Source organism: Oncorhynchus mykiss, chromosome 8 (genome assembly GCF_013265735.2).
Source record: "Oncorhynchus mykiss isolate Arlee chromosome 8, USDA_OmykA_1.1, whole genome shotgun sequence".
Taxonomy (NCBI): domain Eukaryota; kingdom Metazoa; phylum Chordata; class Actinopteri; order Salmoniformes; family Salmonidae; genus Oncorhynchus; species Oncorhynchus mykiss.
In genome coordinates, this window is record NC_048572.1 from 87,534,330 (window position 1) to 87,550,076 (window position 15,747).

Sequence of the window (15,747 nt, forward strand, 5' to 3'; positions counted from 1 at the left end):
TTTGAGGGTTAGTGTGAGGATATATGTGTTTTGGTTAGCATTGGAGGGTTAGGGTGAGGATATATGTGTTTTGGTTAGCATTGGAGGGTTAGTGTGAGGATATATGTGTTTTGGTTAGTATTTGAGGGTTAGTGTGAGGATATATGTGTTTTGGTTAGCATTGGAGGGTAAGGGTGAGGATATATGTGTTTTGGTTAGCATTGGAGGGTTAGTGTGAGGATATATGTGTTTTGGTTAGTATTTGAGGGTTAGTGTAAGGATATATGTGTTTTGGTTAGCATTGGAGGGTTAGGGTGAGGATATATGTGTTTTGGTTAGCATTGGAGACCGATGTCTGGGGGAAGAAGGTCTGGACTTTTTCAGTGTCGAAACACCTTCTCACCCTATTCCGGGCCAAGGGCGGATTGGCCATCTGGCCATTCTGTCACATGCCAGATGGGCTGGACCCTTTTTTAGTTGGATGTGCTGGGCTGTTGACCTATATCAACAGCAACAACAAAAAATGATATAAAAAATACCTTTAAAAAATGTCAAACGTGACCCAGGGGCCTGTTAAGATTTTATTTCTAAAGTATTTTGTGCAATTTCTCTGTTATACGTCTCTGTAAGGAACTTTTGTCTGATCCGTGAAAAAAAAGAAGCTGTCTCATCTAACACGTCCAAGCAGGTCGTGACTCGAGATATTTTTTGTGCGACCTTAACCCTAACCCTAACCCTAACCCTTAATCCAGTGATTGACATTCATTTTGGGGTCGACAATTAGACTATACTTGTTAAATTTTACTGTCAAAATAGGATGATTTATTTTGTTCAATAGAGATGAATTACATATTTTTTTTTGTTCACTAACTAATATCATAGGCTAATTAAACTTTCAACCTTCAACTCCTGAGGAAGTGGAAACAATACACACTGAGTGGATCGCTAAATTGAAATATAATAGGCACTGCTACTAGCCATGTATTCACCCGACATTAAATGTTCTAGAAAAACTCTGCGGTTGTCGACCTATAGGCCTATGCCCTAGCAATGGCCGGTGTGGATTTTACACCCCCCCCCCCCCCCCCCCCCCCCCCCCCCCAAAAAAAAATAAATAAATACCAATGAGACCTACAGAAAGCCGAGAACCTCCTCTCCTCCTTCTCTTCAACAGGAACGAAGCTTTCCAATGCTGTGTTTTTTTTACCGCAATTGAAATGTTATACCTTCAAAAAACACATTTTTTCACTCAAGCTCATGGAGGGTAGAGGATAGTGTCTTGCGTATTACAGCAGCAGGCCCCAGTGAAACAGGCACACTTTCATGACTAGAATCATGAGGATAATGTACTGTTTGACCAAATCATTATAGATTAGTAACACAGAGAAATTGCAACAACAACAAAAAATACTTCTTAACAGGCCCATGGGCCGCTGGCCATGTCACATTTTCAATAAAAATCAAAAAGAAACATCTAAATGCACCCCAAATTTTTCTCCCCAATTTCGTGATCACGATCTTGTCTCATCGTTGCAACTCCCCAACCGGCTCTGGAGAGGTGAAGGTCGAGTCATGTGTTCTCTGAAACATGCTTCTTAATAAGCCCACCTAACCCGGAATCCAGCTGCACCAATGTGTCGGAGGAAACACAGTTCGACTGATGACCGAAGTCAGCCTGCAGGCGACCCCCGGCCCTCCCCTAACCCGGATGACGCTGGGCCAATTGTGCGCCGCCCTATGGGACTCCCGGTCACGGCTGGTAATGACACAGCCCGGGTTTGAACCACAGGCTGTATTGATACCACAACACTGCGATACAGCACCACTCAGGAGGCCTATTTTTTATATATATATATTTTATATAAATATATAAAAAATTGGTGTGTGTGTGTCAATTTCGACCCACCCAACTAAAGAAGGGTCCAGCCCATCTGGCTTTTGCCAGAATTGCCAAATGGCCAATCTGCCCCCTGGCCGATTGTTGATTTAACTGTCAGTGAAAAGCATCTAATATATATAATATATATATATATATAATATACATCTAATACAGGCTTAGCCGTGTCGCAATATTTTTAAATACAATTTCAGTACAAAAATACAATGGAAAAACACTGAAGAGAAGAGCCGAAGAAAACATCTCTAACCTGTCTTTAGTTAGGCTATATCAAATTTCTCAACTCACAAAAGGGTATTGAGCAAACAGTAGCTTATGTTTTTGTCACTATAGCAGAGAGCTTCCATATTCCCGGGTGAATGCGCATATTTACTGTCTTCATCATTGGGTGAGTCTGTGCTCCTTTTTTTTAGGACAATAATTTCCCCCTTCAGGCTTGACAGATCCTACAATAGGTGTCCCTTTTTATAGACCTCGATTAGACGGTTGCATTCAAGACCAGGTAAGAAAAAGAAAAAAAAGATAGATCTCAGTTTGTCAGAGTCTGCAGAGTAGCCCTGTCATTTTTTATTGTTGTGGTATAACAGATTCTGCTATTGCCTGTAGTCATAGAGAGTAAAGCGTGGCCTGAAATGTGTTTATAAAAGGCCGCATTCTTCACAGATTTTCATGGGCTCCTCCTATAGTTGGAGCTGAGCTCTGAGTGCAAATAAAGGAAAATATTTAATTCATTAGATTCAATCCATCAATTCATTAGATGTGATGATTATGCTTTTATTTATTTAGTGATTTTTGTATTTGCTTGAAACTATGCAACAATCGATTGTTAATAATGCATCTGTCCACATAAAAGTGTTTTAACTCTGATCTTTCAAGTAAAAAGCATGAGCTGGCGCATACCCGGAGAAGTTATTTTGTGTAGAGATGCTTACTAACGAATAAACTTTAAACTATAAAATAAATAGAGTCGCTCTATTATCTATATTTAAACTCCCAATAATTGAATGGGTAAACCACCAACTTTCGAGCTCTGTCTTTCAGCACCTTGGTCTAGTGCATCGAGGACGTCATCCCCACAGTGACCGTACATATCCCAACCAGAAGCCATGGAATACAGGCAACATTCGAATTGAGCTGCCGCTTTCAAGTTGCGAGACTAGCTAAGAAATCCTGCTATGCCCTCCGACGAACCATCAAACAGGCAAAGCGCCAATACAGGACTAAGATTGAATCATACTACACCGACTCCGACGCTCGTCTTATGTGGCAGGGCTTGCAAACTATTACAGACTACAAAGGGAAGCACAGCTGTGAACTGTCCAGTGACATGAGCCGACCAGACGAGCTAAATCCCTTTTATTCTCGCTTCGAGGCAAGCAACACTGAAACATGCATGATAGCATCAGCTGTTCCGGACGACTGTGTGATCACGCTCTCCGTAGCCGACAGGTCAATATACACAAAGTCTCAGGGCCAGATGGATTACCAGGACGTGTGCTCCGGGGATGTGCTGACCAACTGGCAAGTGTCTTCACTGACATTTTCAACATGTCCCTGATTGAGTCTGTAATACCAACATGTTTCAAGCAGACCACCATAGTCCATGTGCCCAGTGTCATGACGTTGGCCTGGGGGTAGGTTTATGACAGTCATAAATACCTCTTCCGCCCTTTGTCCTCCCTCTACCCTACTGATGTGAAATTTGAAAACCCCTTGGTTAACATAGAGATTCTGGGAACATCAGATGGTGGGGGGAAATGAACTATATTCTGGTATTCTTTCAATGAGGATGATGTCAAAGAGTGTAAGTATAGTCAAGTATAGTATAGTATAGTCTCTCTCTCTCTCTCTCTCTCTCTCTCTCTCTCTCTCACACCAAAGTGATCTTCCGCCCACATAGTCTCTCTTCAGTGCAGGTTGACTGTCTGTTCCCAACAGCCATCTGGGCATATCTCCTATCTATCTAAGATTATCTTTCTGCATATGCCATATTGTTCCTACTTCAGAATCCATCGGAGCCCCAGTTCCCAGACAGATTCCAAACTAGAGGATTTGGAAGTCTACAGAAAGAGATAGAGAGTAGAAAGAAGGGGAGCTTAAATCAACACAGTGTAGAAACACAAATAAAGACAAATACCCAATCATTCTTCTACTTCATTCTTCTCCTTCACTCTACTTCATTATTCTCCTTCATTCTACTTCATTCTTCTACTTCACTCTCCTTCATTCTTCTCCTTCACTCTACTTCATTCTTCTACTTCACTCTCCTTCATTCTTCTCCTTCACTCTACTTCATTCTTCTCCTTCATTCTTCTCCTTCATTCTTCTCCTTCATTCTTCTCCTTCACTCTCCTTCATTCTTCTCCTTCATTCTTCTCCTTCATTCTTCTCCTTCATTCTTCTCCTTCATTCTTCTCCTTCACTCTCCTTCATTCTTCTCCTTCATTATTCTCCTTCATTCTCCTTCATTCTTCTCCTTCATTCTTCTCCTTCACTCTCCTTCATTCTTCTCCTTCATTCTCCTTCATTCTTCTCCTTCATTCTCCTTCATTCTTCTCCTTCATTCTCCTTCATTCTTCTCCTTCACTCTCCTTCATTCTTCTCCTTCATTCTCCTTCATTCTTCTCCTTCATTCTCCTTCATTCTTCTCCTTCATTCTCCTTCATTCTTCTCCTTCATTCTCCTTCATTCTTCTCCTTCATTCTCCTTCATTCTTCTCCTTCACTCTCCTTCATTCTTCTCCTTCATTCTCCTTCATTCTTCTCCTTCATTCTCCTTCATTCTTCTCCTTCACTCTACTTCATTCTTCTCCTTCATTCTTCTCCTTCACTCTACTTCATTCTCCTTCTTCATTCTTCTCATTCCCTCTCCTTCATTCTTCTCCTTCACTCTACTTCATTCTTCTCCTTCACTCTTCTTCTTCTTCACTCTTCTTCTTCTTCTACTTCATTCTTCTCCTTCATTCTTCTCCTTCACTCTATTTCATTCTTCTCCTTCACTCTACTTCATTATTCTCCTTCACTCTACTTCATTATTCTCCTTCTTCTTCTTCTTCACTCTTCTTCTTCTTCACTCTTCTTCTTCTTCTTCTTCTACTTCATTATTCTCCTTCATTATTCTCCTTCACTCTACTTCATTCCTCTCCTTAATTCCTCTCCTTCACTCTACTTCATTCTTCTCCTTCACTCTACTTCATTCTTCTCCTTCACTCTACTTCTTCACTCTTCTCCTTCTTCTTCTTCTTCTTCTTCACTCTTCTTCTTCACTCTTCTCCTTCTTCTTCTTCTTCTTAATTCTTCTTCTTCACTCTTCTCCTTCTTCTTCTCCTTCACTCTTCTTCATTCTTCCTCTTCACTCTTCTTCTTCTTCTCCTTGATTCTTCTTCTTCACTCTTCTTCTTCACTCTACTTCTTCACTCTTCTCCTTCTTCTTCTTCTTCTTCATTCTTCTCCTTCACTCTACTTCATTCTTCTCCTTCACTCTACTTCTTCACTCTTCTCCTTCTTCTTCTTCTTCTTCTTCACTCTACCTCTTCACTCTACTTCTTCACTCTTCTCCTTCTTCTTCTTCTTCTTCATTCTTCTTCTTCACTCTTCTCCTTCTTCTTCTCCTTCACTCTTCTTCATTCTTCTTCTTCACTCTTCTTCTTCTTCTCCTTGATTCTTCTTCTCCTTCACTCTTCTTCTTCTTCTCCTTCACTCTTCTTCTTCTTCTCCTTCACTCTTCTTCTTCATTCTTCTTCTTCACTCTTCTTCATTCTTCTTCTTCACCCTCATATATTAATAGCACAATCAGCACCTATATCCCTGCGTTATATGACTGTCAGACAATCAAAATCAAATTGAATATTCAAATCCTTCTATGAATAAAGTGTCCCTATAATTGCTGCTGTGAATAATCATTAGTGTAATAAGTTATTCATCAATGTGAACCCTAGAACGGAGAAAATTAGGATAATGAGGGGGATTATATTGAGGGATTCAAGGTTGGACCAGGCATGAAGACAATCTTGCTGTGTTCCAAATGGTACCTTATCTTGTTGAAATGATATGAAAACGAAGTTGATTCAAACCAGTGTGAAGAGAGAGAGCTAGAAGGAGATGAGATGAGAAGACAGCAGCATACCAGCCTGATGGGTGGTCGTCTGGACGCAAGGGTTTGTGTCTGTAAATACAAAGAGGGTTTCAGAGGGTTGATTTAGCATCATACTGACTATATGGGGCTGCAGGGTAGACTAGTGGTTAGAGTGTAGGGTCGGCAGGTAGCCTAGTGGTTAGAGTGTTGGGGGGGCAGGTAGCCTAGTGGTTAGAGTGTAGGAGCGGCAGGTAGCCTAGTGGTTAGAGTGTAGGGACTGCAGGGTAAACTAGTGGTTAGAGTGTAGGGGTGACAGGTAGCCTAGTGGTTAGAGTGTAGGGGCGGCAGGTAGCCTAGTAGTTAGAGTGTAGGGGCGGCAGGTAGCCTAGTGGTTAGAGTGGACGGCCAGCAGGTAGCCTAGTGGTTAGAGTGTAGGGTCGGTAGGTAGCCTAGTGGTTAGAGTGTAGGGGCTGTGGTGGAGACTAGTGGTTAGATTGTAGGGATGGAAGGTACCCTAGTGGTTAGAGTGTAGGGACGGCAGGTAGCCTAGTGGTTAGAGCGTAGGGACGGTGTAGGGACTGCAGGGTAGACTAGTGGTTAGAGTGTAGGGGCGGCAGGTAGCCTAGTGGTTAGAGTGTAGGGGAGGCAGGTAGCCTAGTGGTTAGAGTGTAGGGGAGGCAGGTAGCCTAGTGGTTAGAGTGTAGGGGCGGCAGGTAGCCTAGTGGTTAGAGTGTAGGGGCAGCAGGTAGCCTAGTGGTTAGAGTGGACGGCCAGCAGGTAGCCTAGTGGTTAGAGTGTAGGGTCGGTAGGTAGCCTAGTGGTTAGAGTGTAGGGGCTGCGGTGGAGACTAGTGGTTAGATTGTAGGGATGGAAGGTACCCTAGTGGTTAGAGTGTAGGGACGGCAGGTAGCCTAGTGGTTAGAGTGTAGGGGGGGCAGGTAGCCTAGTGGTTAGAGTGTAGGGGCGGCAGGTAGTCTAGTGGTTAGAGTGTAGGGGCAGCAGGGTAGACTAGTGGTTAGAGTGTAGGCGGGGCAGGTAGCCTAGTGGTTAGAGTGTAGGGGCGGCAGGTAGCCTAGTGGTTAGAGCGTTGGACTTGTAACCGAAAGGCTGCAAGATCAATTCCCCTCAGCTGACAAGGTAAAAATCTGTTGTTCTGCCCCTGAACAGGCAGTTAACCCACTGTTCCTAGGCCATCATTGAAAATAAGAATGTGTTCTTAATTTAACATCCTTGTGGTTCTCTGTCTAAGCAACACAGTTTTCAGGACTCATTCTATCAATCCATATTTTTTTTTAGATGCATTTTGTGGTGTATCCATCCTTTTGGGGATGTATTGAGGAACTACATTTTATCCTTCAGAGAACAAAGTCACTGTTTCTGTGTTTGTTTTAATTCAATACAACTGACTCTCCTCCCTTCCCCTGCCTCTTCCCCCCCAGGTTGATTGACAAGCCCGTCGTCCAATCAAATCGTCGCCATGATCGCCACGGGCGGCCTGCTGCGTATGAACCGGCGCCAAGACTCCCAGCGATCTAAGAACCACGCTGAGAACCAGAGGAAGAGGAAACAAGCAGAGAGGAAGAAGAGGAATGATGTGGTAGTGGTGGGTAGCGTGATGAACTACAAACTACAGTACCCATAATGCTCTGTTGTATTGTATCTGGTTTTATCTTAGGTTACATCCCAATAATCTCTCCTTTCTCCTAATATGTGCAGTTGTCTTCTTCACTTCTCTTCATGGATCTGAAAGGAAATTATTGGTATATGGAAACTCCCTCTAGCCTAAAACTTTTAAATACTTTTACATTTGTGGGAGGTAGTGAACAAGTGCACACTTTTAAGGAGGAAGGAGAGATTATTGGGACGCATTCTTAGATGTCCAGAAGCTAACATGGTAATGATGTTCTGTCTGTATCTTTTATGAATTCAGGTGAAGGGGAAACTCAACCTGTGTTCCCCATCTGGGCTGGTGGCTGCGGTGGGGGTAGTGGTGTTGATGCTGGGGATAGCCATGGCTGTACTGGGCTACTGGCCACATGAAGGCCACAGCCAAGGGTATGCATCCGGGGTATCACCATGGGAGGAGCGGAGAGACAACGGCAGGATGAGCTACTCCAAGAGCCCCCTGGTGTCTGTCACCTGGAGCAATAACAAGGATAACAACACAGCCAACCTGACTGTTGGGGAGTTGACCAACCAGACTGTTGGGGAGTTGACCAACCAGACTGTTGGGGAGTTGACCAACCAGACTGTTGGGGAGTTGACCAACCAGACTGTTGAGGAGTTGACCAAACAGACTGTTGGGGAGTTGACCAACCAGACTGTTGGGGAGTTGACCAACCAGACTGTTGAGGAGTTGACCAACCAGACTGTTGAGGAGTTGACCAACCAGACTGTTGGGGAGTTGACCAACCAGACGAGTGCTGAGTTGACAAATCAGATGAGTGATGCTATGAATGGAAGTGTTCCTCAACCTGTATCTGTGTCGACAAGTCCCCGTCCTCCCTCAGGGGGGTTTCTCTCTGATTTCCTGGACAGCTACCTCTACTCAGACAACTTGAAGGTGTTTGGGCCCTTAGTGATGGGGATTGGCATCTTCCTCTTCATCTGCGCTAACGCCGTGCTTCACGAGAACAGAGACCAGAAGACCAAAGTCATCAACCTCAGAGATATCTACTCCACGGTCATCGACCTCCACATCACACGGACCAAGGACCACTCGCCGATTAACGGACTGGTGAACTATGTGCAGTCCAGGGGCAGTGTGGACATAAATTCGGGTTCGTTCCATCCTGGCGAGATGCTAGAGCACAGTCCTTGGCCCTCCACTACCGTATCAAGCCACCAGGGGGAGATAGGTAGCAGTGAGCAGCAGTATAGACGACCGTCAGTGGCGGGCCGGCAGCGGAGCTGGTCCAGAGACAACCAGACGTTCACGGAAAGTGTGTATAGCATCTACAGAGACCAGAAGCGCAGGTACAGTAGACCTACAAGTCTGTTGTTTTAAAATGTGTGATTTTGTCTGCATGTACAGTACAAGTCAAAATGTGACACACCTACTCATTCCAGAGTTTTTTTTTTTTTTTTTTTTTTTTTTTTTTTACTATTTTCTACATTGTAGTATAATAGTGTGAATATCAAAACTATGAAATAACATGGAATCATGTAGTAAACAAAAAAGTGTTAAACAAATTAAAATGTATTTTATATTTGAGATTCTTCGAAGTAGCCACCAGCCTTGGACTACAGCTTTGCACCCACTTGGCATTCTCTCAACCAGCTTCGTGAGTTAGTCACCTGGAATGTATTTCAATTAGCAGGTGTGCCTTGTTGAAAGTTAATTTGTGGAATTGATTTCCTTGTTATTGCGTTTGAGCCAATCAGTTGTGTTGTGACAAGGTAGGGGTGGTATACAGAAGATAGTCCTCTTTGGTAAAATACAGAGTCCATTTTATGGCAAGAACAGCTCAAATAAGCAAAGAGAAACAACTGTCAATCATTACTTTAAGTCATGAAGGTCAGTCAATCCCGAAAATGTCAAGACCTTTGAAAGTTTCTTCAAGTGCAGTCACAAAAACCATCATCCGCTATGATGAAACTGGCTCTCATGAGGACCGCCACAGGAAAGGAAGACCCTGAGTTACCTCTACTCTAAGTTCAGTAGAGTTACCAGCGACAGAAATTGCAGCCCAAATAAATGCTTCACAGAGTTTAAGTAACAGACACATCTCCACATCAACTGTTCAGAGGAGACTGTGTGAATCAGGCCTTCGTGGTCGAATTGCTGCAAAGAAGCCACTACTATTTTATTTTATTTAACCTTTATTTAACTAGGCAAGTCAGTTAAGAACACATTCTTATTTACAATGACGGCCTACCCGGGCCAAACCCAGGTGACGCTTGGCCAATTGTGTGCCGCCCTATGGGACTCCCATACAGCCCAGGATTGAACCAGGCTCTGTAGTGATGCGTCTAGTACTTAAATGCAGTGCCTTAGACCGCTGTGCCACTCATGAGGACACCAATGAGATGAAGAGTTGCTTGGGCCAAGAAACACGAGCAATGGACATTAGACTGGTGGAAATCTGTCCTTTGGTCAGATGAGTCCAAATTTGAGATTTTTGGTTCCAAACGCTGTATGAGACGCAGAGTAGGTGAACAGATGTCCTCCACTTGTGTGGTTCCCACCGTGAAGCATGGAGGAGGAGGTGTGATGGTGCTTTGCTGGTGACACTGTCTGTGATTTAGTTAGAATTCAAGGCACACTTACCCAGCATGGCTACCACAGCATTCTGCAGTGATATTCCATCCCATCTGGTTTGTGCTTAGTGGGACTATCGTTTGTTTTTTAACAGGATAATGACCCAACACATCTTCAGGCTGTGCTCAGAATATGTGGGAACTCCTTCAAGGCTGTTGGAAAAGCATTCCTCATGAAGCTGGTTGAGAGAGTGCCAAGAGTGTGCAAAGCTGTCATCGAGGCAAAGGGTGGCTACTTGGTAGAATCTAAAATCTAAATTTTTGTAGTTACTACGTGATTCCATATGTGTAGTTTTGATGTCTTCACTCTTATTCTACAATGTAGAAAATAGTAAAAAAAAAAAATAAAGAAAACCATTAAGTGAGTAGGTGTGTCCAAACCCTTGAATGAGTAGGTGTGTCCAAACCATTGAATGAGTAGGTGTGTCCAAACCCTTGAATGAGTAGGTGTGTCCAAACCCTTGAATGAGTAGGTGTGTCCAAACCATTGAATGAGTAGGTGTGTCCAAACCCTTGAATGAGTAGGTGTGTCCAAACCATTGAATGAGTAGGTGTGTCCAAACCCTTGAATGAGTAGGTGTGTCCAAACCATTGAATGAGTAGGTGTGTCCAAACCCTTGAATGAGTAGGTGTGTCCAAACCATTGAATGAGTAGGTGTGTCCAAACCATTGAATGAGTAGGTGTGTCCAAACCATTGAATGAGTAGGTGTGTCCAAACCATTGAATGAGTAGGTGTGTCCAAACCATTGAATGAGTAGGTGTGTCCAAACCCTTGAATGAGTAGGTGTGTCCAAACCATTGAATGAGTAGGTGTGTCCAAACCCTTGAATGAGTAGGTGTGTCCAAACCCTTGAATGAGTAGGTGTGTCCAAACCATTGAATGAGTAGGTGTGTCCAAACCCTTGAATGAGTAGGTGTGTCCAAACCATTGAATGAGTAGGTGTGTCCAAACCCTTGAATGAGTAGGTGTGTCCAAACCATTGAATGAGTAGGTGTGTCCAAACCATTGAATGAGTAGGTGTGTCCAAACCATTGAATGAGTAGGTGTGTCCAAACCCTTGAATGAGTAGGTGTGTCCAAACCATTGAATGAGTAGGTGTGTCCAAACCATTGAATGAGTAGGTGTGTCCAAACCCTTGAATGAGTAGGTGTGTCCAAACCATTGAATGAGTAGGTGTGTCCAAACCATTGAATGAGTAGGTGTGTCCAAACCATTGAATGAGTAGGTGTGTCCAAACCCTTGAATGAGTAGGTGTGTCCAAACCCTTGAATGAGTAGGTGTGTCCAAACCATTGAATGAGTAGGTGTGTCCAAACCCTTGAATGAGTAGGTGTGTCCAAACCCTTGAATGAGTAGGTGTGTCCAAACCATTGAATGAGTAGGTGTGTCCAAACCATTGAATGAGTAGGTGTGTTCAAACCATTGAATGAGTAGGTGTGTCCAAACCCTTGAATGAGTAGGTGTGTCCAAACCATTGAATGAGTAGGTGTGTCCAAACCCTTGAATGAGTAGGTGTGTCCAAACCATTGAATGAGTAGGTGTGTCCAAACCCTTGAATGAGTAGGTGTGTCCAAACCATTGAATGAGTAGGTGTGTCCAAACCCTTGAATGAGTAGGTGTGTCCAAACCATTGAATGAGTAGGTGTGTCCAAACCCTTGAATGAGTAGGTGTGTCCAAACCATTGAATGAGTAGGTGTGTCCAAACCATTGAATGAGTAGGTGTGTCCAAACCATTGAATGAGTAGGTGTGTCCAAACCATTGAATGAGTAGGTGTGTCCAAACCATTGAATGAGTAGGTGTGTCCAAACCCTTGAATGAGTAGGTGTGTCCAAACCCTTGAATGAGTAGGTGTGTCCAAACCATTGAATGAGTAGGTGTGTCCAAACCCTTGAATGAGTAGGTGTGTCCAAACCATTGAATGAGTAGGTGTGTCCAAACCATTGAATGAGTAGGTGTGTCCAAACTTTTGACTGGTTATATATTTTTTCTAGCCTCGTTCAACCATCCTGATTACACAAGATCACATTCTTATAACTGGTGGCAGGTGTTTTTTTATTATAAAAATTTAAAAAACTGGTGACCAAGAACCCGATGGTGACTCTGACAGAGCTCCAGAGTTTCTCTGTGGAAATGGGAGAACCTTCCAGAAGGACAAACATCTCTGCAGCACTCAAACCAATCAGAACTTCATGGTAGAGTGGCCAGACAGAAGCCACTCCTCAGTAAAAGGCACATGACAGCATGCTTGGAGTTCGCCAAAAGGCACATAAAGGACTCTCTGGTCCGATGAAACCAAGATTAAACTTTTTGGCCTGAATACCAAGTGTGACGTCTGGAGGAAACAGGGCAACATCCCTACGGTGAAACATGGTGATGGCAGCATCATGCTGTGGGGTTGTTTTTCAGATTCCCTGAGACGGTTTCTGACAGTTTGTGCAGAAATTCTTCGGTTGTGCAAACCCACAGTTTCAGCAGCTTTCTGGGTGTCTGGTCTCTGACGATCCCGCAGGTGAAGAAGTCGGATGTGGAGGACCTGGGCTGGTGTGGTTACACGTGGCCTGCAATTGTAAGGCTGGTTGGACGTACTGCCAAATGATCTAAAATGACGTTGGAGGCGGCTTATGGTAGAGAAATTAACATTACATTATCTGGTGGACATTCCTGCAGTCAGCATGTCAATTGCACATTCCCTCCAAACCTGAGGCATCTGTGGTATTGTGTTGTGTGACAAAACTACACATTTTATAGTGGCTTTTCATTGTCCCCAGCACAAGGTGCACCTGTGTAATGATCATGCTGTTTTATCAGCTTCTTGATATGCCACACCTGTCAGGTGGATGGATTATCTTTGCAAAGATAAATGCTCACTAACAGGGATTTAACAGAATTTGAAAGAAATGTTTGTTTTTTTGTGCATAAGAAACATTTCTGGGATCTTTCATTTCAGTTTAAGAAACATGGGACCAACACTTTACATGTTGCGTTTATATTTTTGTTCAGTATAATTCCGAGACTCCAGGAATTGTGGTCCTCAAGAGCTTTTGGCTGTGATTTGGTGGTTCCAGGAACAAAAAAGGTTTGGAGTTGACGCTCTCAATATGTGTAGATTAGATTCTGTTCCTCTAGATGTGTGTAGATCAGATTCTGTTCCTCTACATGTGTGTAGATCAGATTCTGTTCCTCTACATGTGTGTAGATCAGATTCTGTTCCTCTAGATGTGTGTAGATCAGATTATGTTTTTATAGATGTGTGTAGATCAGATTCTGTTCCTCTAGATGTGTGTAGATCAGATTCTGTTCCTCTATATATGTGTAGATCAGATTCTGTTTCTCTAGATGTGTGTAGATCAGATTCTGTTCCTCTATATATGTGTAGATCAGATTCTGTTTCTCTAGATACGTGTAGATCAGATTCCGTTCCTCTAGATATGTGTAGATCAGATTCTGTTCCTCTAGATGCGTGTAGATCAGATTCCGTTCCTCTAGATGTGTGTAGATCAGATTCTGTTCCTCTAGATATGTGCAGATCAGATTCTGTTTTTATAGATGTGTGCAGATCAGATTCTTGCTCTGGCATGATCCGGATGATCGAACGAGGCTACATTGTATGTTGTTTTTTGTATGCTGCAAAATGCATTGCCTCATTGAGGACATAAACATTTTCTAATCTTTTCTAAACTAATGCTGTTTTCATGTTTTAATCAGGTGGACCAGGCGCCCCGAGGGGATAAATAAAGCTGTATTGAATTTACCTGAAATAAAGTTTTCTAATCTTATTTTATCTAATCTAATCAGGTGTTCAGAGCAGACACCCTACCCCAGACAGTGGGACTCAGAGCAGACACCCTACCCCAGACAGTGGGACTCAGAGCAGGCCTCGTGCCCCAGGCAGTGGGACTCAGAGCAGGCCTCGTACCCCAGGCAGTGGGACTCAGAGAAGGCTTCGTACCCCAGACAGCGGGACTCAGAGAAGGCCTCGTACCCCAGGCAGTGGGACTCAGAGCAGGCCTCGTACTACAGACAGCGGGACTCAGAGCAGGCCTCGTACCCCATGGAGTGGGAGGGTACAGCATCCATTGTCAGTTCTTCTTTTAACGTCTTCACCCTCCCGATCATCACACTTAACAACGGTGCAGTGGAGGAGGGGGGACAGGAGGGGGGACAGGAGGGGGGACAGGCCGAGAGAGAGGAGGAAGTGATTACAGATGTCAAGGATTTTAGTGGAAATGGGATTGAGCAAGAGCAAGTAGCAGGTTATAGTCAAAGTCTGGATAATACAGAGAATAATTCTTCAAGGAGGACCTCGATGAATCCCCAAGAATCCTATAGTCAATGTCTGGGTACTAAAGAGAAGGATTCTTCAAGGAGGACCTCGATGAATCCCCAAGAATCCTATAGTCAATGTCTGGGTACTAAAGAGAAGGATTCTTCAAGGAGGACCTCGATGAATCCCCAAGAATCCTATAGTCAATGTCTGGGTACTAAAGAGAAGGATTCTTCAAGGAGGACCTCGGTGAATCCCCTGGAATATGAGGGTGGTACCGTCATGACCCTAACTGAACCAGATGAGGCGCTACAAGGACAGACCCCCACCCCACAGGGCCCCCAGCTGTTCCCTCCTTCTCCCGTTTTCAGGGCGACGACGGGGATGGGATCTCGCCTGTCACTCAACTCCCTCTCCAGCCCAGGGGTCGACCAGCCCCAGTCGGCACGACGATGCAGCCTCACCGTGGCCGTCTGTCGTCAAGGCGACCGGGCTCGTCGGTTCAGCTGTACGCGTCTGGAGCGTTCGAACAGTAAGGGATACATCAAACTGGAAACCGTGGACGGAGATTCCTTCGAGGTACCAGATGTAGTGACTTCCTGTGTGCCTGACTCGAATCAGGAAGAAGAAGTAGTAGCAGACGAGGTAGCAGAAGCAGCTCAAGGAAAAAGGGAGAGGGTGACTGTCACCCTTAGCTCTTCTTTAACAGAACTCTAGACAGATCTGTCTCAATCGTCACGTCGATCTCTTCAGACAGTGATCAAAACTAACCAATAGAGTCAAGGTACAGCCAAAAGGAACTCAGGAGAGGAGAATCAAATGAACTCACAACAAATCAACTCTAGACAGATCTCTACACAGAACTCTAGAACTATCTCTTTGTGTCTCATCATTGTAGATGGATGTCATAGTTAGTGGAAGACAGGGATCAACACTGACCTATAGAGTCAAGGTGCAGCCAGAAGGATGTCAGGAGATCAGGGAGAAGGAGAGGGAGAGAGAGAGAGGGAGAGAGAGAGAGAGAGAGACAGAGAGAGAGAGAGAGAGAGAGAGAGTGAGAGAAGGAGAGAACAGGAGAGGGTGAGAGAGACACAGAGAGAGAGAGACAGAGAGAGACGGAGAGAGACAGAGACACAGACACAGAGACACAGAGACAGAGAAGGAGAGAACAGGAGAGGGTGAGAGAGAGAAGGAGAAGGAGATGGAGAGAGGAGAGAGACATGGTGTCCCCAGAAAGTGATCAGGGAGAGAGAGAGAGAGAGAGAGAGAG

The 15,747-nt window shown here is 44.2% G+C and overlaps 1 protein-coding gene across 1 annotated transcript in view; it reads left to right on the top strand.

The window, feature by feature from the left end:
• The window catches only part of LOC110519501 (transmembrane protein 200C-like), a 16,889-nt gene extending 1,380 nt beyond the window's left edge, over window positions 1-15,509 (top strand). The window contains exons 2-4 of the mRNA XM_036986642.1: window positions 7,390-7,553; window positions 7,881-8,926; window positions 14,009-15,509. Coding sequence (XP_036842537.1) covers window positions 7,428-7,553; window positions 7,881-8,926; window positions 14,009-15,194 — 2,358 coding nt within the window. The 5' untranslated portion in view covers window positions 7,390-7,427 and the 3' untranslated portion in view covers window positions 15,195-15,509. The remainder of the gene's footprint in view (window positions 1-7,389; window positions 7,554-7,880; window positions 8,927-14,008) is intronic.
• Window positions 15,510-15,747: the final 238 nt, after the last annotated feature.